The sequence below is a fragment of the Felis catus genome, chromosome A3 (genome assembly GCF_018350175.1).
Source record: "Felis catus isolate Fca126 chromosome A3, F.catus_Fca126_mat1.0, whole genome shotgun sequence".
Lineage (NCBI taxonomy): Eukaryota > Metazoa > Chordata > Mammalia > Carnivora > Felidae > Felis > Felis catus.
In genome coordinates, this window is record NC_058370.1 from 113,336,825 (window position 1) to 113,361,093 (window position 24,269).

The window sequence follows — 24,269 nt, forward strand, 5'->3', positions numbered from 1 at the left end:
CTTCTAACAGCACGGCTAGTTCTAAAGAGCTGGTATCTACATTAGTTATACCTTAGATACATATAAAATCAGTAAAGGAGGCCATGTTGCACACAGAAATAGAGGTGGTTTGGGAGTTTAATCCTGGCTGAGCCTCTCATTCTCTGTGCGATCTTGGTAAAGTGACTTACTCTACTCTGTGTCTTGGTTTCAATTGGGATTAATAATGTCTAAAGCCCACCCCACCCCTTCTTACCCCACAAAAACATGCACATTCTTCATAATTTGACATCAGGAAATTAGGAGCACCCGACATTCTGGAGCATCTCTGATAATTAGTTATAGCAGGTTTGCAACGTGGAAGGATAAACAAGGATCCGCCTCCTTCTGAGAGGAGGCAGACACACCTCAACACAGGGTACACTTCAGGAAACTTCCTATCCAGGCACTAAAACGTGTATGACAGACCCAGCTGTCATTTCTTTCTTCTCATCCATAGCATCTATCCCAGGCAACAGAGTCATCAGACACCTGGAATGTACCTACAAAGTCTCCCAACCTCATGGACTGTGCAGGACAGAAATTCCCTGGAGCACCCCGTGGCCAGTTGTTTTTAAGGGTCTACTGAATTATGCCCAATGCAGGAAGCTCACTACTTCCAAAGGCATTTCAGTACAGTGTTGGGGAATGCTGTTCCACAGAAAGTTTGCTCTGAGTGGTCAATATGCCTCCTTTTAACTCCATTCTATTATTGACTGGTTTTTGAAGCAACTCATAAAGACTTATTTTGCGATGCCTGGGTGGCTGAGTTGGTCAAGCATCCAACTCTTGATTTTGGCTCAGGTCATGATCTCACAGTTCATGAGTTCAAGCCCCGCATCAGGCTCTGCACGGACAGTGCGGAGCCTGCTTGGGATTCTCCTTCCCTCCCTCTCTCTCTGCTCCTCCCCCACTCACATTCTCTCACTCTCTCTCAAAATAAATAAATAAACTTAAAAAAAATAAAAATCAAAGACTTGTTTTGTAGGACAGTGGATCCAACATTTAAAGGCATGTTTATGAGGCAGCCATTCTATTTCTCTGTAGTCTGCTCTTCTCCAGGGCTAAACACCTTCAGGATTCCAGGCCCCTCATGAGCTCTGTTGACTTTATTAGCCAAAAGACAATTAATACCAAACACCCAAACCCCAAATTCACTCTGACTAGCAGAGGACAAGATTGTTACTTCCAAAGCCCTGCTCATTCTGCTTCTACTAATGCATTCTAAAAATGGGCTAGGGCTTGTCATATAGATTTTCATCCAAATCTGTGAAGCAATCACTTCATTTATGCTGTAGAATATATATTTAGCCATCTGTTCATTCAACATCTTCATTCTTCCATCCATTTCAATCTTCCATCCATTTAATACAATCTCTTTTTTTTTTTTTTTAATTTTTTTTTTTCAACGTTTATTTATTTTTGGGACAGAGAGAGACAGAGCATGAACGGGGGAGGGGCAGAGAGAAAGGGAGACACAGAATCGGAAACAGGCTCCAGGCTCTGAGCCATCAGCCCAGAGCCTGACGCGGGGCTCGAACTCCCGGACCGCGAGATCGTGACCTGGCTGAAGTTGGACGCTTAACCGACTGCGCCACCCAGGCGCCCCCATTTAATACAATCTCTTAAGGATATCTTAAATTCTACTGATTCCTACGTAATATTGATTAATCCATTATTCCCACGTTACTAAGATGTTTCTTACACAGTGTCTTGGGTGCCCTCTCCCTGAGCAGTTAAATCTAACTTTCAGCAGGATTACCATATTTTAAGGCAACACTTTTTTAAAATGCATGGTACACCTATGTACATTTCAAAAGAAAATTCTTTTCTTGCTAGAGCTCTACAGATCATAAAAGTTAGATAGATGCAATATGGAACAACCTGAGAAAATTCTCAGGTAATTAAGACAGTCCACTGACATAACCCTTTTAATAGGAATTAATCTAGACTTTGTAACATTACCTTAATCTACCCTGTCATATATAAACACATACTGGTCAAGGATACAGAGCCGCAGAAAACAAGTTGGAAAACATGTGCTGTGTTCTTAATGTGGATTTTGGTTCACTAATGGAGGCTCTTTCTCCATTTTAATATACGCACATTTCCAAGTTACTAATAACTCCTTTACCCAGACATTTAAGGGGAAATTAGGAGCATTAATTGGACAAACCACAGAGTAAATGAAACAAAATTTGATATCATATGTGGGTACTAAACTAGGTACTCGTAAACCTGAGTTACAACCCCAGCTCTATTTAGCCTCAGGAAAGTCACTACACCAGTCTGGGCTTGAATGTCCTGGTCTGTAAAGTACAGACACTGGGCTACAGAGCTTTACCTATTGCCTAAGAAATGTGTATGCACCCTGTCATTTAATACTTAAATACTTTGAGGTGGCTAGCAATATTCTGATGAGAGGGAAATAAAGGAACTCTACTACCCAATCCTGTGTCAGCAAGGAAGGCACACTGCTAGGTACACATGCATACTCATATGCATGCACATGCACCCACGCATGGAAAGGGAGTGACCAGCATGGAGACCATACGGTGCTCTGTAATATAATCCAATCTCCTGTGGGTTTCATCACAAATTAACATAGGGGGGAAAAAGTTCCATGACGTTTAAATGCTATTAATTCTAGCAACCATACACTATAAATAAATTATAGATAAATTGAGTGAGCGAGAGGTAGTTCATTGTTGTGACTTTCTCATATGGGGCTAATGAGAAAATTGTGGTCAAATAACTTAAGATTCCTAAACAGCCAAAGCAACAGAAATCCACACCAATGAACTCAGTTAAACTTACCTTGACAAAAGGTGTTGTTGACCCGCTTATAACCTTGCAGACATTCCATCATTTGGTTATATCCATGATACGCTGTAAGGAAGAAAGAATGCGTTGTTACACGCTTAAATTCTTACAGTCCTAAAGTGCCTGTTGTGATAACCTAATCCACGGAAGTCATCAGTGGTCTGTATTATTCATTTCTAAGATACCCAATTCAATGTATATCAGTTTCTTTTACATTATACTCACTTATAAATATACCACTTATTTTGCAATGTATATAGTCCCAAGTAGTTGTCAGCAAACCTTGATAACGTTAATCAAAAGAATCATAAGAGGGGAGCCTGGTTGGCTCAGTCAGTTGGGCATCTGACTTAGGCTCAGGTCATGATCTCGTGGTCCGTGAGTTCGAGCCCCGCATCAGGCTCTGTGCTGACAGCTCAGAGCCTGAAGCCTGTTTCAGATTCTTTGTCTCCCTCTCTTTGTGACCCTCCCTCGTTCATGCTGTCTCTCCCTGTCCCAAAATAAATACATGTTAAAAAAAAAATTAAAAAAAAAATCATAAGAAGGTTTAATATGTTCTACCACTTAGTGATCATTTATATTACAAAGACTCTCTCCCTGCCCAGTAATTTGCTCCAGGCATTTGAATTTTCTTATAAGTAGGGTAAACATACATCCTAGTCCGTCTGGAACAGTCCTGGCTTATGCCAGTTGTACTAGCAAAGTGCATTAATAACAGCACTCCACTCCCAAAAGTGTCCCAGTTTCAACAATAAATAATATGCTCGCCTAAATACTGGCTCACATATCTTGGTAATGAGTGATTCTTCCTACTATGAACCTGAGAAGAACAGGAAATGATGAGAGGAAGCTAGAAGATGAGAAAGGCCTCTGTGATCAGTGGTATGGTTCATCGCCCAGAAATTTCACCAGCAATATAATGTTGCAATTACCAAATTATCAACAAACCTAGTCACTGAAACTGATGCTCTTAAGTGAGGCCAAAATGATTTCCTGGCATATGGATACAGCATAAGCTCAGGGACCAAGCAGACCTAAGTTCAAATCATGGCTCTGGCTATCCATAGCTCTGCAACTTTGGGAGACAAGCTTTCTGGGATTCAAATGGTGATTCTGTACAATGGGAGTATTCCCATCTACTGAGCAGGTCTGGGTCGCTGTGATTTTAGACATAATTTATACAGATGCCTACCACAGTGCCTGACAAAAACCACTCACAAGATGACAGATGCCATTATTTCCTGCCATAAGGTAGTCTTTCATTACGATCATGAACAACAGATAAAGGGCAATAATCAAAACAGGATGGATGGTTAGAACACTATAAAGACCTGAACAAAGAGTAAAGAGGGAAAATTCAAAATAAAAAGGAAATTTTCTTTTGGAAAATAAAATTACTTTGCCCCTAACACATGCTGTTTATTCTCACCACTAATGGAACAGGGTGAATATGTACGAGTGGTGTTCCTCTCTCCTCCTTCACTTCCTTTCTTTGTCATATGTCCCATCTCTTCAGATCTTTCTAAAAGCTAGGAAAAGGTTACGGTGAGCAGTCTTGGAATAGCGAGTTATAGGAGGGCAGAAATTGGCACGTGGGGAATCACCCCAATTCAAGCTCCTTGGCCACACAGCTAGTCTTGCCCCACAGAATGAAGACCCTGGCTGCCTACACAGATTCTGGGATCTCTGTCTGTGAACTGTTCAAAGGCGAAAGAGATGGTATCTTGTTTTAAAAGTTTCCACAGTCATCAACCTCAAGGCAGAGAGCCAGACCAGATGATCTCTTCAGGTCTCCCTCAGCTTAGGATTCGATGTTTCAGATTCTAAATTTTCTTCTAAAAACTTCTAAAGGACAAGTGACTTGTTCATGCTAAGTACATTTTTAATAGATTACAGGGTATTTAATGAAATCGTTTACAGATTTAAAATTAAGTTTTTGCAGTAAAAACTAAACAACAATGAAAGGTCTTTCTGTATGCGGCTAAACAAAAACTTCAAACATTAAACAAAAGTCATTTGAAAACTGAAGTTTGAACTACTTTAAAGTGAAAAAAAAAAGGTGGGGGGAAAGCATGGAACACAAAACCATAGCATATAAAGCCAAGGAAAGTCTGCTGCCTTCTAAAATGAATATGATTTAGAGAGTAGTACCAACCAAGGAAAGGAAAGTTTTTAAATGACACAGGAAGAATGTGACCCTGAGTGTGTTTCTTGGGAGTGAGTCACTTAGGACAGCACAAAGTAAATGTCAAGATGTTAATGGTTTACTTCAGTCATAATCCACATTGCCCTTCCTGAAATGAAATCAATCTCTTCAATTTTATACATTACATGAGCCAACCTATGAATTTATTTTCATCAGCATTTAGTAAGAAGTGATAGCTACTTTGTACTTTCACATTTAGCTTAAATTATTACTAACACTAAAATGGAGAGTTAACAAGACCATTTAAAGCAGGGAATTTATGCTCAGATAACACAACTGTAAGTAAAAACAACACAAAGTCAGGAGTAGAAGTCAGGGATTAAAAAAACAACAAGAATGGAAGATTCTCTGTACCCCTAACTTCTGTCCCTATCTTGCAACTTTGGGGCTGGGAAAAATGGAGGAAAGAGAAGCAGTTAAGCCAAAGACACAGAGAGACGGAGAGATCAGAAAAAGGCATAAGATAAGAGAGAAGATGCAACAAGTATGACAGAACATGAACTTGGCCCCAGAATGAAGCTGTAAGAACTGAACTTCTCTTTCTAAAGTCCTTAGACTTAGAGGTGGGAAACACACCGCCCCCTTCACAATGTTCCCACAGACAAACTTACACAGTACGTGAGGGAAAGGCCATGAAAAAAAATAAAAAGTTGGGGCGCCTTGGTGGCTTGGTCAGTTAATCGTCTGACTCTTGATTTCAGCTCAGGTCCAATCTCACAATTAATGAGTTTGAGCCTGCATTGGGCTCTGTGCTGACAGCATGGAGCCTGCTTGGGATTCTGTGTCATGTCTCTTTCTCTCAATCTCTCTCTGCTCCTCCCCTGCTTGTGTTCTCTCCCTCTGTCTCCCTCTCCCCCCCCACCCCCTCAAAAGTAAACATCTAAAAAAAAGTAATCTTTTTTCAACATTTTAGATATAGACACTTGCCTCATAAGACAACAGCAAACAACTCAAGCTGGGAATCAAACTCAAGTCTACCTAGCTCCAAACTCCATGCTCTTTTAAATCATACCATATCTCTCCTGGATATCCCTTTGGTCACGTTGCCAGAATCATTTTGGCACATGGATCTTTCAGTGAGGAGGAACTATCACACTCAGCCCACTTGCTGGAAATCCACATTACCAATCATTATCAAATCAGCATAGAAAGTCCACAGGGGACATTCTTAGTAATGAAGGTCTCATTTATTTGATTCATTCCCTAAATAAAGAATTCATTATTTACTGGAAACTTTAGTGGGTGTTTTCACAAGTTAGTCCTCCAAAAGAAAAGAAAACAGAAGCAGTATCAATGAAATAAACAAAAGTTTAGGCATCAAAAGATTTAGAGAACAGGTAAGTTAGAGAGACAAGGAGGTCCAAATGAGAGACAATGAGACAATTATTTGTAACCAATTATAATGATCATAGAACAAATAGTACATAAGTCACACCTGTAGAGCAGTGATTCCAAGATGACAGATTCTAGACTGAACATAGGTGTGAAAGGCAGATGAGAATATCAAATCAACTTAAGAAGAGTAAATAAAAATTATCCAATTGAAGCAAATGAGAAATTTCTTGCAACATGAAGTGTAAAAACCTACTATAAAAAATCTTCAGTTACAGCAGGCAAAGGAAGATAATGGAGGAAAAATATCACTTGCTTTCTTGGGGAAAATGTGATGAGTTAAGTGTATTACAAAAAACAAGTTACTTCTGTCTTTCAAAAAAAAATCTCTATTAGAAATCAGCCAAAGTTAATGCTACGTTCAAAAACTAAAAATAGGGGCACCTGGGTGGCTCAGTTGGTTAAACATCTGACTCCGGTCAGGTCATGATCTCACCATTCATGAGTTTGAGCCCTGTGTCGGGCTCTGTGCTAACAGCTTGGAGCCTGGAGCCTGCTTCGGATTCTGGGTCTCCCTTTCTCTCTGTCCCTCCCCTGCGCGTGCGCACGCGCGCTCTCTCTCTCTCTCTCTCTCTCTCTCTCTCTCTCTCAAAACTAAATACACATTAAAAAAAATTTTTTTAACTAAAAATACTGGCATAATTGGGAAAAAAGTAACAGAGGGACATAAACCTGGATTTATTCAAATCAACAGGTTCTAAAAACTACGATTTATAGACTAACCAGAAAACGGGGTATCAGTGTAGATTCATGTCACAGAGAACTGTGATGGTATAAAAGTGGTGACTAAGAAAAGGCAGGGAAAGTACTATGTTCTAGAGACTGTAGACCTGTCTTGTCCAGATCAGCAACCAACCATTTCTCCATTTTAGCCTTTTTTCAGTGAAATCTGAACATTTATGGTATACCAAATGGCTGTTGTGGCTATTGATAAAAGTTTTGATAAAAATTTCACTTAAGGAATTTAACCTAAGGAACAGCAGCTTCATTAACTTTTTGTCAGTTTTTGAAACACTTACAAATTTTAATTTTTTTTAACGTTTATTTATTTTTGAGACAGAGACAGAGCATGAACAGGGGAGGGTTACAGAGCAGGAGACACAGAATCTGAAACAGGCTCCAGGCTCTGAGCTGTCAGCACAGAGCCCGACGCGGGGCTCAAACTCATGGACTGCGAGATCATGACCTGAGCTGAAGTCGGCCGCTTAACCGACTGAGCCACCCACGCGCCCCGAAACACTTATGAATTTTAAAGACAGCTTCTTTTCTCTTTGCCTGAGGAAAAAGAACCTCGTTTAGCTTACTGCTCTCTTAAAATGCTTTTTTAGAAATAAGTGATCAAACTGGAGAAGGCAACTGATACCTGCTTTTTACAACACAGAATTGACAGTAAAGCTTTCGTGGACCAGCAGCAAGGTTTCTGGACGTGCAAATTGCAGCACTATGTTCTAGAATTCTCTAAGAGTTCTTTGAAAGTCGAAGGCTGTCTCACCAATGAACAGTTATCGTAAGGAAAGCGATACGCTACATTAACCTTCAAAGGAATAATGAAACGTCACTTACACGGCTTCTTGGGGCATTTCTGGCATTTGTTAAAGCCCCACGAGGTACCCACAGTTCCACAGCAATCCTCCTGCTTCGAAAGGCCAGGGAGCGCCTTGCCACACTGCAGTGATGAGATGTGAAATTCGAAGGTTAATTGAGTGCAGGATGTCCCAGCTCTAGAACACTGCTGTGCTTCACCGTCACATTATAAAACAGTTCCCTTCTTATTGACACAATTAGAGAGGGGAAAAGAAAAGAAAAAAAAAAAAAACACAAAAAACTCAAACTTTGAACCAAAACACCAGAACAGAATCCATACAACACTAATGAACAAGCATATTTCTATGAGCTTCTTGGCATTTTAGAGTCTTACGAGAATCTGTCACTGCTCAGAGCACTTTATAAAATGCCTACTTCCAATGCTACCTCCCCCACCCCCACCCCCACCCCCCGCTTGATTTTCCTTTGAGAAGAGCCTCAACTCACAAGTTCAACATAAACTTTTAAAATTTAGTTTAACTGTCTGTTGGAACCTCTGGTGTGGATCATTGGGAAGCAGAGCTCTGAGGGTATGGCATGTGTGCAAACGCGGAAAATATGGCACAGGTCCCATCTACAAGAGTCTTCGGGGCTTCCTATAATACCAAGCCTTGGCAGGAAAGGACAGTACAAGAAATGATCACTGGCTGTGCCAGATCAGCTTTGGCAGAGATGAAAGCTCCAGACAGCCAAGTGGTCTGACCCAGGGAGGTCAGCCAAGCAAGGAAGGTGCTGGCAGCTTTCAGCAAGGACAGTAGGTAGAAGAGCAGGGCTAGAGTTGTCAAATATAAAGACGCATCTCATCTCCTGGTTAATCACACGATGTCTGAAGAGCCTGAGAGGCAAGGGTTGGAAGTCAGACCAACCCAGTGGGGTCAGGAAGGGCCAAGGCAAACAGATCCTACTCTCTGTACCCATTCTGAGGCCACTCAGGCAAGAAGGGCAACCTGGCTCTCCACCGATACTCTGTAGGCTAAGCCCAGACCCCGCATCTGAGAAGTTACTCTGCCTTCCTCTGCCTCAACCTCTAAAAAGTCCTCCCGACGGGTTCCAGTGTCATTTTTCCGAAAACGAATCTGATGACATCACTCTACTGATTCAAACCCCTCAATGACTCCCACAGTCTGAAGACTGCAAACTCCCTGGGATGGTACACAAGGGTCCTCCCTACGGTGCCTCAGAGCATACGACTTTCTCTGTGTCCCCCTGTACCTCCCCACATCTAGCCTTCAGACACCCTAAAAGATTGTTTATTTTCTGAACAAATGTCTTTCCAAGAGCAGTTTCCTTTCCTTGGCATATACCCTATAGCCATCCTTTTCCCTTTGGCTGGAGAACCTTTACCGTGACCCACAGCTCTGAAGAACCGGCACCATGAAGCATCCAGTCTCCTCAGTTTCAGCGAGCGCCTCCTCTCTCCGTACCCCACAGCACATCCCACATGGCTCCACTGCCTCCGCTATGCTTGTGAATTAAACACAGATGTATATTATGTCTCTTTATACCCCAGTACACAGTGCCCATGCGCGATCACTTCTGAGGGATGGAAGGTGCAAGCAATCTAAGGAACTATCAAACAACCTAGCTACAGGCCACCAAGCAGTGGCTCGCTGCAGACCAAGAAAAGTTAGCAGTTGCACCCAGGCTGGTTGAGCACAACATGGTGACAAGAACGTCCGGGCAGGTGGCGGCCCTCAGAAGGGCAGCGGGTCGCAGACACCATCCACTCAGCAGACTTCTGGGTCCAGGCAGATAGCATTCTGCCCGAGGCTCTAAGTGACTACCTGTTCGAATTGTAAAACCAAACCAGGGAAGGCCTGGCACAGGGAATGATAGTGTTCAAGTCCTCAGGCTTTTGTGGTTTTTTAGGGATTTCAACAGGATGTTATGTGCTCTCAACAGCAGTCAATGATGGGGGTTGGGGTGAGGGAAGGGCAGGGAGATGGCAGCGGGGGGGGGGGGGGGGGGAAGGGGGGGAAAGGAGGGCGGGGGGGGTGTGGAGTGAACACTCCAACAAAGGAGAACATGACAGAAGAGAAGCAACCATGGCTGGATTCGGGTAGTTTCCAGACTCCTTCAGCTCAGTCACAGGAAGCTTACATCCAGAAATGTTTATTTCCAGTTTTATCAAAGAGGTTTATGTGAGACACCAGTGTGCTTCGGATATGGATCATTCTTGCACCAGACTCTCCAGGCTCTTCCCTTTAATCAGGCAGAACTTTCAGCACTTGCTGATTTTATATGCGCAAAATTTTAGCAGCAGTTAAAATCCAATTTTCACCTCAGATTCCTAGAATGTTTTATTTGGTAGGGTAAAAATAAATTCCCTCTCTCTCTCTCTCCTCTCTTTCTCTCTAACAGGCTTCAGAAAAGGTACGAGGTTTTCATTACAGGATTCGGGCTGCTTTATCCCATGGCTTTGTTTTTGCAGGTCCACAGCCAAAAGCAGCACAAACCATCCAAATCGATTAAATAAATGACGGTGTAGGTGGTACCACAAAACCGTGTGTTCCTCTCAAAATTGGGTCTACACAGGATAATAACAGGCTGCAAGGGATGAAGTCAGGCTTACAGCAAGGCACAAAGTCTCACACATGCCTCTTGAGGTAGTTAATTATGAAGAGGCTTCAACGTGAGCCAGAAACAAGGCCTGAGAGACCTTTGAGGCCACAGGCAAGGCTCTCACACAGGAGACTACCCAACACTGTGAGGTCTTATTTGGATGGAGGAAGCGCCTAGAGGAAAAGAAGGAGGAAGAGGATGCTCTCTCCTCCACAGTGAAGGTCACATTGGAGAGAATTACGTAGAATAGGATGAGGTTTGCATTCAGAATGTTCTTCTCTCAGAGTGGTAGACTCTGCTTCTTCGTGAGACACCATCCCAAGGACCCATGACTGGCTCTGCCGAACTGCGTTTTCATGCCCAGACTGAGGTGATTTTTACAAGTGAAAAACACAAATGGAATTTCTCCTATGTGACTCACTCACCACATTTTCAGAGAAAGCCTGTCTCTCATTTCAAGGCGTATCTTATGTGTGAGGAATCCAGAAGAAACGTGCTAAAAAATTTACAACCAATATTTAGCCATTTCAAGCCAGAAAGAAAAATCTATCCTGTCAAATGAGCATCGAGCTGCAGCTCCTCAAAAAGCTCACCACCTCAGGTTGCACACTGGGGGGACACAGAAGTCCACACGTCCATGCCAGCAATCAGCAAATGCACGACCCACCTAGAGCAGCAAGTAGAATGATGCCGGGTCTGGCAACCAGGTCCTGTGGGCATCCAGTGAAGAAAGGAGAGTAAGACTATGTCTGACCGTGATGGCACAGTACAGATATGTTAAAGAAGGCTAGCTGCATGATGAAGGTATTAGTAGGACTAAAGAGAGGACTTAGGTCATTCAGGAGGAAACCTTTTCAACAGCAAATGCTCCTCAACAACAGAAGACGCTGACATCTTCACTGGGAGCAGAAGCTAGAGGATCATCTGCCAGGAATGCCCAGGATTCAAAGCAGATGGCTCCAATGGTTTCTGCCAGGGCGAGGGTTCTGTGTTCGATACATACTGACAGGTCATATGACGTGATTTAGGAAATACAAATTACTAGACACTAAAGCCAACCTGGAGGACTTCATGTCTACCTCAGGAGTGTGTCTGGGTGGGTGCACTCCTAACCATCTCTTCTGTCTCACCTCCTTCCTCATATCAGTAGCTCCAGAGACGCTCACCGCAGGCAGAGCTTCCTTCTACGAGACTTATGCAAACTAGACAGAAAAGAGAAGAACAAACAGACCTACTACCAGCCCCACTTCACCAGTGCACTGACCATGGTACTTAGAAGAGTGAGTGCAAGAAAATAATTCACTGACCTTTCCTACCTTCCTGTGTTACCAGAACGTCCGAGAAAGTAAAGCTATGCAAGAATCGTTACGATTATTCCATGAACACCCATGTTTTAACTTTTACAACACAAAATTATTGCAAGCAATGGTGCAAAAACCTTTAATTTTTAAATTAGTTGCTAAGAATAAACAGATTGTGGGATCAGGTACTTTTTAAAATCTTGACCTAGTTGAGAACACTTCTGACTTCAACTCAGTTTTGAGGTACTACCGTGGCGCTTTCCTGACACTCAAAGTTAAGCTGTGATTGCATTTTTTTACATCCCCCTATAAATATATGAGCAGGAATGACAGTTCAAAACTTAGCATTTGGCAACCAAGGCCCATAATTTTTGTCACCTAAAAACTCACCACTGGAAATGTTCTAGAGATGAACAATAATTTAAAGAGATTATGATAAATATTGGAGTGTGGTTTCATAAGATCTCATTTTCCTATGTTAAAATTACTAGTACCTATAATATCCTCGTTCTAAGAGTGTTGGCTGTGTTGTGCCAGGTTCTGGGGAAGGAAGGTCCAGTAGGGAGTAAAAGAAGAGAGTGCTGGGCTGTAGTCAGTAAACCTGGATCTAAATTCCTACTCTCTTGTGAGTAGAGACGTCCACCAGATTGTCCAGCCTCTCTGGGCTGGTAATGGGACAGTGGGACAATAATCCCAACTACAAAGGACTGTGGTGAGATCAAACAATGCATGTCCAAAAAGGGCCGCCCTATCCCTTCTGCCCCCCTATGGGGATTAGAAAAATGTGACCGTTAAGATGTGTTCTGCCTCAGGACACAGCGCTCAGTAAACAGAGCATAGGCTGGATCCCCATCTGCCCTCTCAGCTGAGTCTCGTGTGAGTACAACCCATAAAATGTTCAAATGCTGGCCATGTGTTAGCCTCTTATCATAAATTTGTTAAAGGCGTTCAGATATTTCAGTAGTAAAAGGGCCACTCCACAAAGATGGCCACCATGTCACGGCCACTACTTAGCCTTCCTATTAAAGAAGGACATTTAAGGGGCACCTGGGTGGCTCAGTCAGTTCAGCATCTGACTCTTGGTTTTGACTCAGGTCATGATCTCAAGGTTCGTGAGTCTGAGCCCTGCATCGGGCTCCTTGTTGACAGTGCAGAACCTGCTTGGGATTCTTTCTCTCCCCTCTCTCTCGCCCCTCCCCGACTTGTGCTTGCTCGCTCTCTCAAAATAAACTTAAAAAAATTTTAAGACATTTAAAAACAGTAATATCAAAATACTCTTAAGAATTATCCCTATTACATCTATAGAACTCATTTTACTTTGTTATCAGGAACCATTGCACACTGATGCATAAAGTACTGAGTTTAAACAAAGAACGTTTCCTCAAAGAGAAAAAGGCACTGGAGCCAAAGACACAAACAGAACTTAAAAAGTTAAAGTAATGCAGATTTTTAAGATTCACTGAAGTAAAACATGAAAGAACAGAGAAGGCTGACTCACTGCAGCTCCTGCAAGAGTGCTGCAGGGCTGTGTTGGGCAGGGCTCAAACAGGCGGTGACTCAACGGCTGGACTGGAGAGCCAGATTCCAAAGAGATGGAACAGCGCTGGCTAAGCCCAAGACTGACCACCAACTGGGAGAGGACCCAGGCACAGGTGGGTGGGAGGCGAAGGGCAGAGGAAGGCAGGCCAAGGACGAAGGAACAGAGACAGTGGGTGGGGAAAGTCAGAGAATGAGGTAGAGCTAAGCCATGGAGAGTTTTCCAAATCGGGGATTTCATTTGTAGTTAGATACCAAAATTAATCAGGAGAGAGGGAAAAGGAAACAGCATAGTTCATTTTCCCAAAGCAAAATGTTTTGGATGGTGTCCACTGAAATATTTGGCATCTTTGAAGTAATGGCAAACACAGAAATATTGATAAAGAGGAAGAAAAAGAGGGGGAAAAGATTGTTTTTATGAAAGTACAGTTTTCCACATCTGATACTTCCTCTCAAGAGTAAAACAGAATTAACAGCAAAGAGTATATCATTTATGGGGGAAAAAAATGAAGAAATTACATTTAAGGTCAACATGAACAGTTATCAGAGGACCAAAAAGCCCAAAATTGGCTAATTATTAAAAGCCCATTAGCTATACTACTCCTCAAAGAAAGAGTAGAAGGGAGGTTTTGTTTGTTTTTTTTAATATATGAAATTTATTGTCAAATTGGTTTCCATACAACCCCAGTGCTCATCCCAAAAGGTGCCCTCCTCAATACCCATCACCCACCCTCCCCTCCCTCCCACCCCCCATCAACCCTCAGTTTGTTCTCAGTTTTTAAGTCTCTTATGTTTTGGCTCTCTCCCACTCTAACCTCTTTTTTTTTTTTCCTTCCCTTCCCCCATGGGTTTCTGTTAAGTTTCTTAGGATCCACATAAGAGTGAAACCATATGGTATCTGTCTTTCTCTCTATGGCTTATTTCACTTAGCATCACACTCTCCAGTTCCATCCATGTTGCTACAAAAGGCCATATTTCATTCTTTCTCATTGCCACGTAGTATTCCATTGTGTATATAAACCACAATTTCTTTATCTATTCATCAGTTGATGGACATTTAGGCTCTTTCCATAATTTGGCTATTGTTGAGAGTGCTGCTATAAACATTGGGGTACAAGTGCCCCTATGCATCAGCACTCCTGTATCCCTTGGATAAATTCCTAGCAGTGCTATTGCTGGGTCATAGGGTAGGTCTATTTTTAATTTTCTGAGGAACCTCCACACTGCTAAAAGGGAGGTTTTAAGTTAAGCACAGAACAAGATCTCTCCCCAACAAATGCTATCCCCAACAAAAGATGTCTGACCACAAAGCAAATACCCAGGCATCTCCACGTCCATTAGAATTAGGGCTATCTGAATGTGAAACTGATCTTTCCACACAATCACCTTCCCTGTGGACCAAATGAGAAGTAGTGTAATAAAGATGACCCATAACTGAGTAAATGGTAAGAGCATATCTTCTGATGTTGGACCAAGACAGGTCCTCACTTTACCAATTAACCATGTCTTTTACTATGGGCAAAACATTCAAACTCTATAAAACGTAACTAAAAATGCCCATTTCCAGAGAGCTCTCAAGAGGACTGAGACAATATATATAAGACAGTCAGATAGCCAGCATGTACCAGGCTCACAATCAATATTAGACCCTTTTGTCCAGGCCCCTCACCTAGAAACTTGGGTTTATTTAACAAAGGACTAAGTAACCCAACAATTATTCAGTATCCCACATGCCAGATTCAATTTGTCAAGAAAGGATACATGAAGTAATTTAGATATAAAAATATGAAAAGAGGGGCACCTGGGTAGCGTCAGTTAAGCGTCTGACTTCGGCTCAGGTCATAATCTCGTGGTCCATGGGTTTGAGTTCCACATTGGGGTCTGTGCTGACAGCTCAGGCCTGGAGCCTGAGATTCTGTGTCTCCTTCTTTCTCTGCTCTTCCTCTGCTCATACTCTGTCTGTCTGTCTGTCTGTCTGTCTCTCTCTCTCTCTCCCAAAAATAAATAAACACTTTTCAAAATTTTTAAGAAATATGAAAAGAAAAAGAAGGTATTATGTTTTCCTAAAAATGTTCAGGTTTTCACAAAAGTGCGCAGGCTAGTGAAAAGTGCTCAGAGAATTAATGGAAATTAGTGGAAAGATGTGTAATCATGTGGATTTCATTTTAATTCTCCTCGAGAAACACAACATGATGTCACTGAATGACAATAATTCAACCAGTTAATATCAATGTTCAAGCAGCAAATTTCACTTTGGGGACATCCAGATCTTTTTGGTCACCCACCACGTCTTGGTAAGAAGACCAAGTCCACGAAGCAAAAATAACAGAGCCTACTCTGCACCTCTTGACCACGAGCAGCCATGGCTTAATCATAAAACCCTGCAGAATGTGGAACTCACTAAGACAGGTCCCAGGAAATACAGCTGTCTTTTCACACTAAGCTAGTGTTACAGACGGAATGTGTGCCTCATCCCCCAAATCCCTATGTTGAAGCGTTGACCTCGAACGTGATGGTACAGAGAGCAGGGCCTTTGGGAAGTAATTAGGTTTAGATGAAGTCATAAGAGTGTGGCTCCCGGGTGGGATTAGTGTACTTACAAGGAAGGGAATAAAGACCACAGCATAAACCACTGACTGACTGATGGGGACACACACACTCTCGCGCTCTCTCTCTCTCTCTCTCTGTCACGTGAGCACGTCAAGAAAGTGGGTGTCTGAAAACAGGAAAAGAGCTCCACCAGGAACTTAATCTGTGAGCACCTTGATCTCAGATTTCCTATCTCCCAAACTGCAGAAAGTAAGTTTGGATACCTTAAGCTACCCAGACTATGGTATTTTGCTATGGCAGCCTGAGCCTACTTACACAGATAGCAATGGTTCCTTGTGAACACCCTGGGACCACAAGCGATGGGCTAAGCCAGGATGGAATAGTAGAAAGAACACTGGAGTAGCAACCAGAAAGGCTCAGTTTCAGTCCTCACCAACCAGAGATACGAGATGTGAAGCAACTAATTCACTTCTCTAGACTTTAGCTTTCTCATCAATAAAGTTTTAAGTACAGACTAATTACTAATATTCATTGATGTGCCTAAATTCTATGATTTTATAAAGGCTCCAGTGCAGGGGTAGAAGATAACCGGAGGTTGTAAGTGGAATGGTTTCCTGTGTCAGGGAAATCCTATGAAGGGCAAGGTTCCTTAAATGTCTCCTGCCTGCCGGACTGATACAGTACATTCCATGATGATGCAGACTTCCTAGGCCTAGCATCACACCCTGACCTAGATCAGTGTGATCAGTGATACTAGGATGGGCCTCCTCTTCTTGACCCTACCCTCCCAGCTCACCCCTTTTCTGCTAATCAGTGCTCACGAAAAAGCAGCTCTATCTTCCTGAAAACAGTCATGGCTTTTCAACAGCCACTTTCTAGATTAATTATAATGAATCATATATGATTATCAAATAGGCAAACTATCAGAAATTATTCAAGATGGTCATGGAAATGCAAATTTTGCCTATCCTGAGCTGGGACCCATTGTAAGGTCACATTGTGATTGATCAACCTACACGGCATGGGTGTCCCATAAATTACTCCAAGCATGCATTTGACACGTTCACTCCCACCCAGACCCAGAAAAATTTATCCCAACATTCTGGTACAAACTGAGGTTTTCTGGCAAACAGAAGCTATACCCTCAGTACTCTATATCTGGTTGAAGAGTGGGAATCCCTTTTTTGGAAATCTTGGACTTCTTTTCATAAGAACCAGAATGAGGTCCCTTATGGGAAAAGTTCCAAGTACACACAATGGGGTGGATGAATCCAAACTTCTATCACAGCTCTTTATTCCTATCATCAATCTTTTCACTATGATATAAACATATCTCCACTCCGGCAAAGTGACTTCTGTCCATCTTCTGACTAAAAAGGTGTTCTTATGGCCTCTGGGCCAACCATGGCTCCAAACTAAACTGGAAAACCTCAGGAGAGCTCTTCAATGTCCATGCACTAGAACATTAAATATGTTTATTTCTATGCGCCAGTAAGAAAGAGGGTCCAAATATCTAAGCCTATCATTAATGCAACTAGAGCAACATATTTGATCAACTTGTCCTAAGGCCTGTTGTCATAAAGGGGAATATTGTACGACACAGCACTGGCGGGGTAACAGGCATTGTCTCATAAGAAGAGGAAAGCGCTTAAATACTTCCAGATTTTTTAAAGAACTTGTAAAAAATTTGCTTTGGCTTGAGCAGAACATTCTTTATAAGCAAGGTTTTTTTTTGCTTTTTTTTTTAATCCACCCAGCTTTCTTTTATTAGAGTAATTAAAACAATGTTAGGCATTTGGGGTATCTGATACAACCATAATCCTCTGATATTTCAGGCTATTGATTTTACAAAATATCTACTATGACTAGGGCATTAACTGCTGGAAACGTATCCACGTTGATTTCTGACAGTGTATTTGTTTAAAGCCCGCTGAAGCCAAACCATAGGCTTCAAGGAATTCCAGACAACTACTTTAGTTTATGAAACGATATTTTAAAAGTTACGCTAAGGCAAAAATGGTTTTAAAAAGTAACATACAAAGGGGAAAAAAGATTCTTAAGCATGAAACTTACGATTCTACTTGACATCTTTTCTAAAGAAACAATTAAATTTGGGCTATTTTCTCCATCTCTACAATGATTTAATAAGCATTTCATCAGTTGTGATATATGTGTGTTGCTATTTTTACACCGTAAAAAGAATAAGTATTGTCATGATTATATTCTGACATCATAATTCCCGTTACCCTGTCCTTACAGCAAAACAACACAAATCACATCATAAATCCTAGCATTAGATGGTGAGAACATGAAATTTATTCAAAGTTCCATTACCGAGGATGTGACTAAAAAGACAGACTCATGCTCAGGAGGAAATCAAGATGGGCATACAGGCAGGGTTGTTATTACTATGGCAACTGGATCACTCCCAAAATGATGAACATAAAGGCTTCTTTCCCCAATGCTTATTTCTACAACTGTACTGAAGGAAATTTTCTATATTAAGCTCCGGTGCTTTTCAGTTTCTTTTCTTTTCTTTTTTTTTTTTTTTTTTTTTTTCTATGTAGAGATACTGCAAGGAACAAAAAACATTTCAGGCCTCATACCGCTGTGTAAATTGCAACACGTGCCTCATCTGGTTAAGCTTTCAGTTTTTCTGTGTTTTATCCAAGTACACAGAACTCAAAACTAATAATTACCTGTGGTTTGGTTGCAAATAGTGTAGAAAAACTGAACGCCACAAATCATATTAATAGGTTTCTTGAGTTCCCCGGGAGCAGGAAACCAGGTCTGTCTTGACCACACTCTGCCACTTGTGGCAGGAACATTCACTGCTCACCAAAGAACCACTTGTCCCAGCTTCCCGGCATGTGCCAGCTTCCTAACTGCATCGGTCAGCTCCGACTACTGTAACAAAATATCACAGACCAGGGGGCTTGAAGAACAGACATCCATTTTCTCTCCGTTCTGCTTAAAATGCAAGATCAGAGCACCATCACCGGCAGCTCTAGTGAGGTCTTTCTTCCTGGCTTGCAGGATGCTGTCATCTTGCTGTGTCCACACAGGGCAGAGAGAGTGAGCTCTCAGGGGTCACTTCTTAGACGGACACAAATCCTATCACATCTCCAAATATAGTCTATCTCCAAATATAGTCACAGTGGAGATTAAGGTTTCAACATAAGTTTTGGGAGGGCCACGATGGAGTCCATAGCCCTGACAGGCGGGGCCAAGTGACTCTCTCTGAACAAGGGTTGTGGGAAAAGCAATGTCCCTTGCAGCACCTGTCTCCCCCTGCTATAGGAATTAAAGAGGCCACATATTCCGGATAGCACAGTCTTAACACAGTGGAAACCCATCAGCCTGACAGAGAGCGATGGCACAGAGCGCCTGGCTTACCCCTTACACACCTAGCACAAGCAAAATGCAAGCTTTTGTCATGTTAATTTATTACTACAGCACAATCTATTCTGCCGCCAGCACTGAGCTCAATTCCTAAAGGGCCCTGCCCTCATGAAAAGCATAGCCTTGTAGGGAAAAGAGGTTCATAATCAACAATTTTGAGATAAATTCAAAATGGTCTGACTGGATTCCAAATGCAGTAAGTACAGTTCAGACAGAAGACAGTACATGTGGGTGAAGGACTTCAGAAGACTTTTTGGAGGTACCAATACAGGCTGGATTTGAGAAATCACTGTAGGTCCTTTTTTTTTTTTTTAAGTATCTTTATTTAGAGAGCACGAGAGGGCAAGCAGGGGAGGGGCAGAGAGGGAGAGACAGAGAATCCCAAGCAGGGATTGTCAGCTCAGAGCCCAATATGGAGCTTGAAATCATGAACCGTGAGATCACGACCTGAGATGAAATCAAGAGTCAGACACTTAACCGACTGAGCCACCCAAGCGTCCCTAGTAGGTCTTGACGTATCTCATTTTTGTGCAGTTTGCTCTGTCCATAGGCCCTGTGCATATGTAACTATTGGTGGCACATAAGATGGAAAAGAAGAAAGATGTCAAACTTACCAGTCAGAGGACTGCAGGGCTAAAAGTGGCCTTGGTAGTCTTCTCAGGCAAACCAGTTATTTGAAAAATGAAACACACACACACACACACACACACACACAAAAAAAACAAACAAACAAAAAAAACAAAAAACAAAAAAACTGAGGGCCAGAGAGACAGGGAGCTTGCAAAAACGGAAAAAGATTATGGACATGGAAACATCACCTCCATCTCTGAGTCTCAGGCTTCACATAAGTAAATGCGAGACAAGAATACCAACTTTTCCCTATTTTAAAGGTCAAGTAAGGTCATAAATGTCAGTGTTCTCTATCAGCTATCAATTTTATAAAAACACAGCATCTTTCCAGGATGCCTGCCCCTAAGCCACAGAATGTTCAAACCATTTTCTTAACAGCTCCATTAAGGCCTGCACATTCTAAACCAGACCCCTTCAAAGTGTCATCTTGAAAGCATTGCTGTTTTTGTTCAAAATATTTAGAACTCCTCTGCGTGGATTTCAGAATTCTCTTCAGGGTTGAAGACATGCTACTTCAAATATCCAGTGGTACAAATCCTTGCTTTCTGGAGGCTGAACTGACCCCTGGAAGCCTTCAAGCCACTGAGAATATAGCAAATGAGGGAGCTGCACAAGATCACAGACAAATTTTCTCATGCAGCTCCTTTAACTAGTTCTGAAAAATCCCTTCGAAACGGAAATTTCCAATCTGTTGGCCCAACAGCCATTGCTAGAATAAATGCACAGTCTCATAAAAGGGCCTCACTGAAAAGAATATTCCATTTGATACATTGATATGTAAATTTTTTGACTCACAAAAGAAGACAAGAGGAGAAAGAGAAAATGGAAGGATGAGAAAGAAAAAGAAACCTGTACTGTCCTCAATGTGGGAGAAGGGGCAGGGCAGGGCGATGGAGTCATTGTCATCTCTCAACATAGGGCAGTGTTGCTTTTTCTCCACAAATTTATGGGTCAGATTCCAGAGGACTGGGGTTTATTTCAGTTTTTCTGCACGTGTGTGTGTGTGTGTGTGTGTGTGTGTGTGTGTGTGTTTAAGTAAACCAGAATGATTCTACTTTGTTTTAGCAAATCTCAATTCTAAGGGACCATGTTGGCAAGGCCAAGAAACAACAGACCCAAGAATACCAGCTGAGTCTTTAAACATTTTTGTAATGTATAGAGCCTAAGTCAAACATCAATTCAAACCTTGGGCTTTTTAATTTATTTATTTTTGAGAGAGACAGTGAGTGTAAGTGGGGGAGGGGCAGAGAGAGAGGGACAGAAGATTTGAAGTGGGCTCCCTGCTGACAGCAGAGAGCTTGACATGGGGCTCAAACCCATGAACTGTGCGACCATGACCTGAACCAAAGTCAGACACTTAACCAACTGAGCCACCGAGGAGCTCCAAACCTTGGGCTCTTAAAAGTACTTCCGGCATATTGTCATCTTCAAATGGAATGACCACAAAATCATATCACTTTGCCAAATTCAGAAGTGACATAACATGCTTCCACTCCAAACTGCCCTATAATTAATCTCAAGGCCTGTTCCTCAGCAAAAACAGGAATCTAATTATTAATAGGGGTATTATTTGAGTGAGCCCTAGAGGCATAAAACATGGAAATTTGATATTTCCAGTCATGATAAAGGCACTGTCACTGCCAATAAAATGAAAAACATCTGAGAGGAGGTGCTTGAGGAGGACCAAGAAAGCATAAACTTGGCTATTAAAGAGATTAGGGTGAGGGAACAGCCAAAGCTGATGTGCATAGGTGCGGACATTGGCCTAGGTAAAGACCCGTATCAGGCAGTAGGAAGGGTAATGCGTCTAGGTCATCATCCATTCTCTCGAGTGGCCTACCTCAGTTCTAAGAATCTATATTTTGATTATCCTAATGTCTTAGTCCCACATTCCCCAAGTAAAGCTAGCAGTTTCCCTGGCCACTGGCAGAAGCCCAGAGACATGCAGACATTCTCTTTCACATACAGCTCCTTCTCCCTTTGGGTCTTTACTGATCTTTTAAACTCGAAGGAAGAGAGGCCCTGAACGAAGTCTGTCTGGCAAAGGCTGCTGGAACCAGACCAGCCAACACTGGAGAGCTCCAGGCACCTATCGCTGACACATGTGTGACACCTTCGGTGATACCTCCGCAGTTGACACAGGTAAGGTTTGGCAAGGGTGGCCATTTTAGAGCCACTGGAGACAACCAGACTCACTAACACTCAATTAAATATTTCTTAGATTATGTCAAAGGAGTATTTGAGTGGGACACTGAAGAAAAACCCAGATGTCATAGGAAGTGCCTGGTGTTAATGGTTTATTCCACCTGAAGGAGGCCAAACTTCAGTAAATGCAATCAGCATACCCCATTGGGGCTCTCTGCTCACAGAGAAGGCAGATGTCTGGTAGCCCTGGCCCTGCCTTTCCCACTCACTGCCCCGCAGTACTTCTGCAAGAAGATGAAGGCCAAGTTCACCAGGGACAGACCTGCCCCCAAAAGCATGTGGCTGGGGAAATGGGTAAGGGGTGAGGACCACATACACACCTGTACCCAATGCTGACCCAGTTCTCCTTCCCACATAAGGGATGATATGTGACAGGCCAAGCGTCTTTGGTAAAATGTCTTATAGTTATTCCTTCTTAAACGTTTTACTTATTTTTTGAGAGAGAGAGAGAGAGAGAGAGAGAGAGAGAGAGAGAGAGAAGCAGAGAGACAGGGGGACAGAGGATCTGAAGCAGGCTCTGCACTGTCAGCCAAGAGCCTGAGATGGGGCTCGAACTCAACAAGCCAGGAGATCATGACCTGAGCTGAAGTCAGACATTCAACCTACTGAGCCAACCAGGTGCTCCTAGTTATTCCTTCTTTAGAAGTCTCATCGATTTATGTAGCTTGTAGACTCAGTTTAGGGAAATAGCCAATATGAAGAGTGTCACAATGACTCTAGCATCACCCCTGTCAGAATATCCTAAACCACGTCTTTTACCCTACTTTTAGGCCTCATCCTCGCAATGCTCTTAGGCCACAGCAGAGGGGACTTTGTAGAAATTAAAGAATAGGTTTCTAAGCAGAACATACTCTCCCAGCTCCTTTAATTGAGCCCTGAATTCTCATCCTCACTGTGAACAGATTTGCAAAGTCTACAGTCTGTCTGTAGTATCAATCCACATCAGTATCTATCCATATGTATCTTTTCTGCCTTGTGGAACTGACAGGCCAAGCATCTGCTTCCCTACTTTCTCACTGGCTGTTGTGTGGTAGAAACCAAGAAATATTCTTCTTCAAAGTCCTGTCACAGAAAATTGAGCCTTTAAAAAATTTTTTTTTAATATTTATTTTTGCAAGAGAGAGAGAGACAGAGCATGAACAGGGGAGGAGGAGATAGAGAGGGAGATACAGAATCCGAAGGAGGTTCTAGGCTCCAAGCTATCAGTACAGAGCCGGACGCAGAACTTGAACTCACGAACTGGGCGAACATGACCTCGGCCAAAGTTGGATGCTTAACCGACTGAGCCACCCAGGTGCCCCGAGACTTTTTAAAAAAAGTACTTTCAGGGGCACCTGGGTGGCTCAGTCAGTTAAGCGCCTGACTCTTGATTATGGCTCAGGTCATGTTCTCACGGTTGGTGAGATCGAGTGAGCCAGGGACTGGGCTCTGCGCTGACAGCATGGAACCAGAGCCTGCTTGGGATTCTTATCCTCCCTCCCTCACTGTCTCTGCCCCTCTCTCCACTGGCGCTGTCTCTCACTCTCAAAAGAAATAAATAAATTAAAAAAAAAAAAAAGAAAGAAAGATAAAAAGTACTTTCAGCCATGTAATTAGGAGAGTTCCCACTTTGATGAGATCACAGTTTCTTGTTAATTTCTCCATGATGGTTACTTTAAAAAAAGTTTTTTTAAACAAAAGTCAAGTCCATTTGTTTGGCCCTTCAAAAATTGTGTGTGTGTGTGTGTGTGTGTGTGTGTGTGTGTGTGTGTGTGTGTGTGTTAGGACTAAGATTTAGAGCCTGAGGATGTTATGGAATTTATCTGCCAAAAGAGACCTACCTCCAATTATATAAACTTTTTCTCCAATGGCCCATCCGGTTTCCATTTTTCCTGTCTAAAGAGAACTGTTGGAACAACTTCTAGAACCTCTAGGAGGACCCCCAAATAATTCTCAAGTCATCTTAACTCAGTTTTGCTCCTGCTCTTCTTATTTGTATGACCAGGAAGGAAAGGAAATAAAGGCTTTTCCAGTAATTTCAGGATTTCACAAGTACTGCTCTCTTCTCTCCTTAATCCACA

The 24,269-nt window shown here is 42.4% G+C and overlaps 1 protein-coding gene across 9 annotated transcripts in view; it reads right to left on the reverse strand.

Annotated features, from left to right (window-relative positions):
- Window positions 1-24,269, reverse strand: part of LTBP1 (latent transforming growth factor beta binding protein 1) — a 402,670-nt gene that overhangs the window by 163,259 nt on the left and 215,142 nt on the right. For all 9 annotated transcript variants that reach the window (XM_023251973.2, XM_023251970.2, XM_023251968.2 and 6 more), the window contains 2 exons: window positions 8,003-8,105; window positions 2,836-2,907 (listed from right to left, as the gene is read on the reverse strand). In XM_023251973.2, the coding sequence (XP_023107741.2) occupies window positions 2,836-2,907; window positions 8,003-8,105 (175 nt within the window). The remainder of the gene's footprint in view (window positions 1-2,835; window positions 2,908-8,002; window positions 8,106-24,269) is intronic.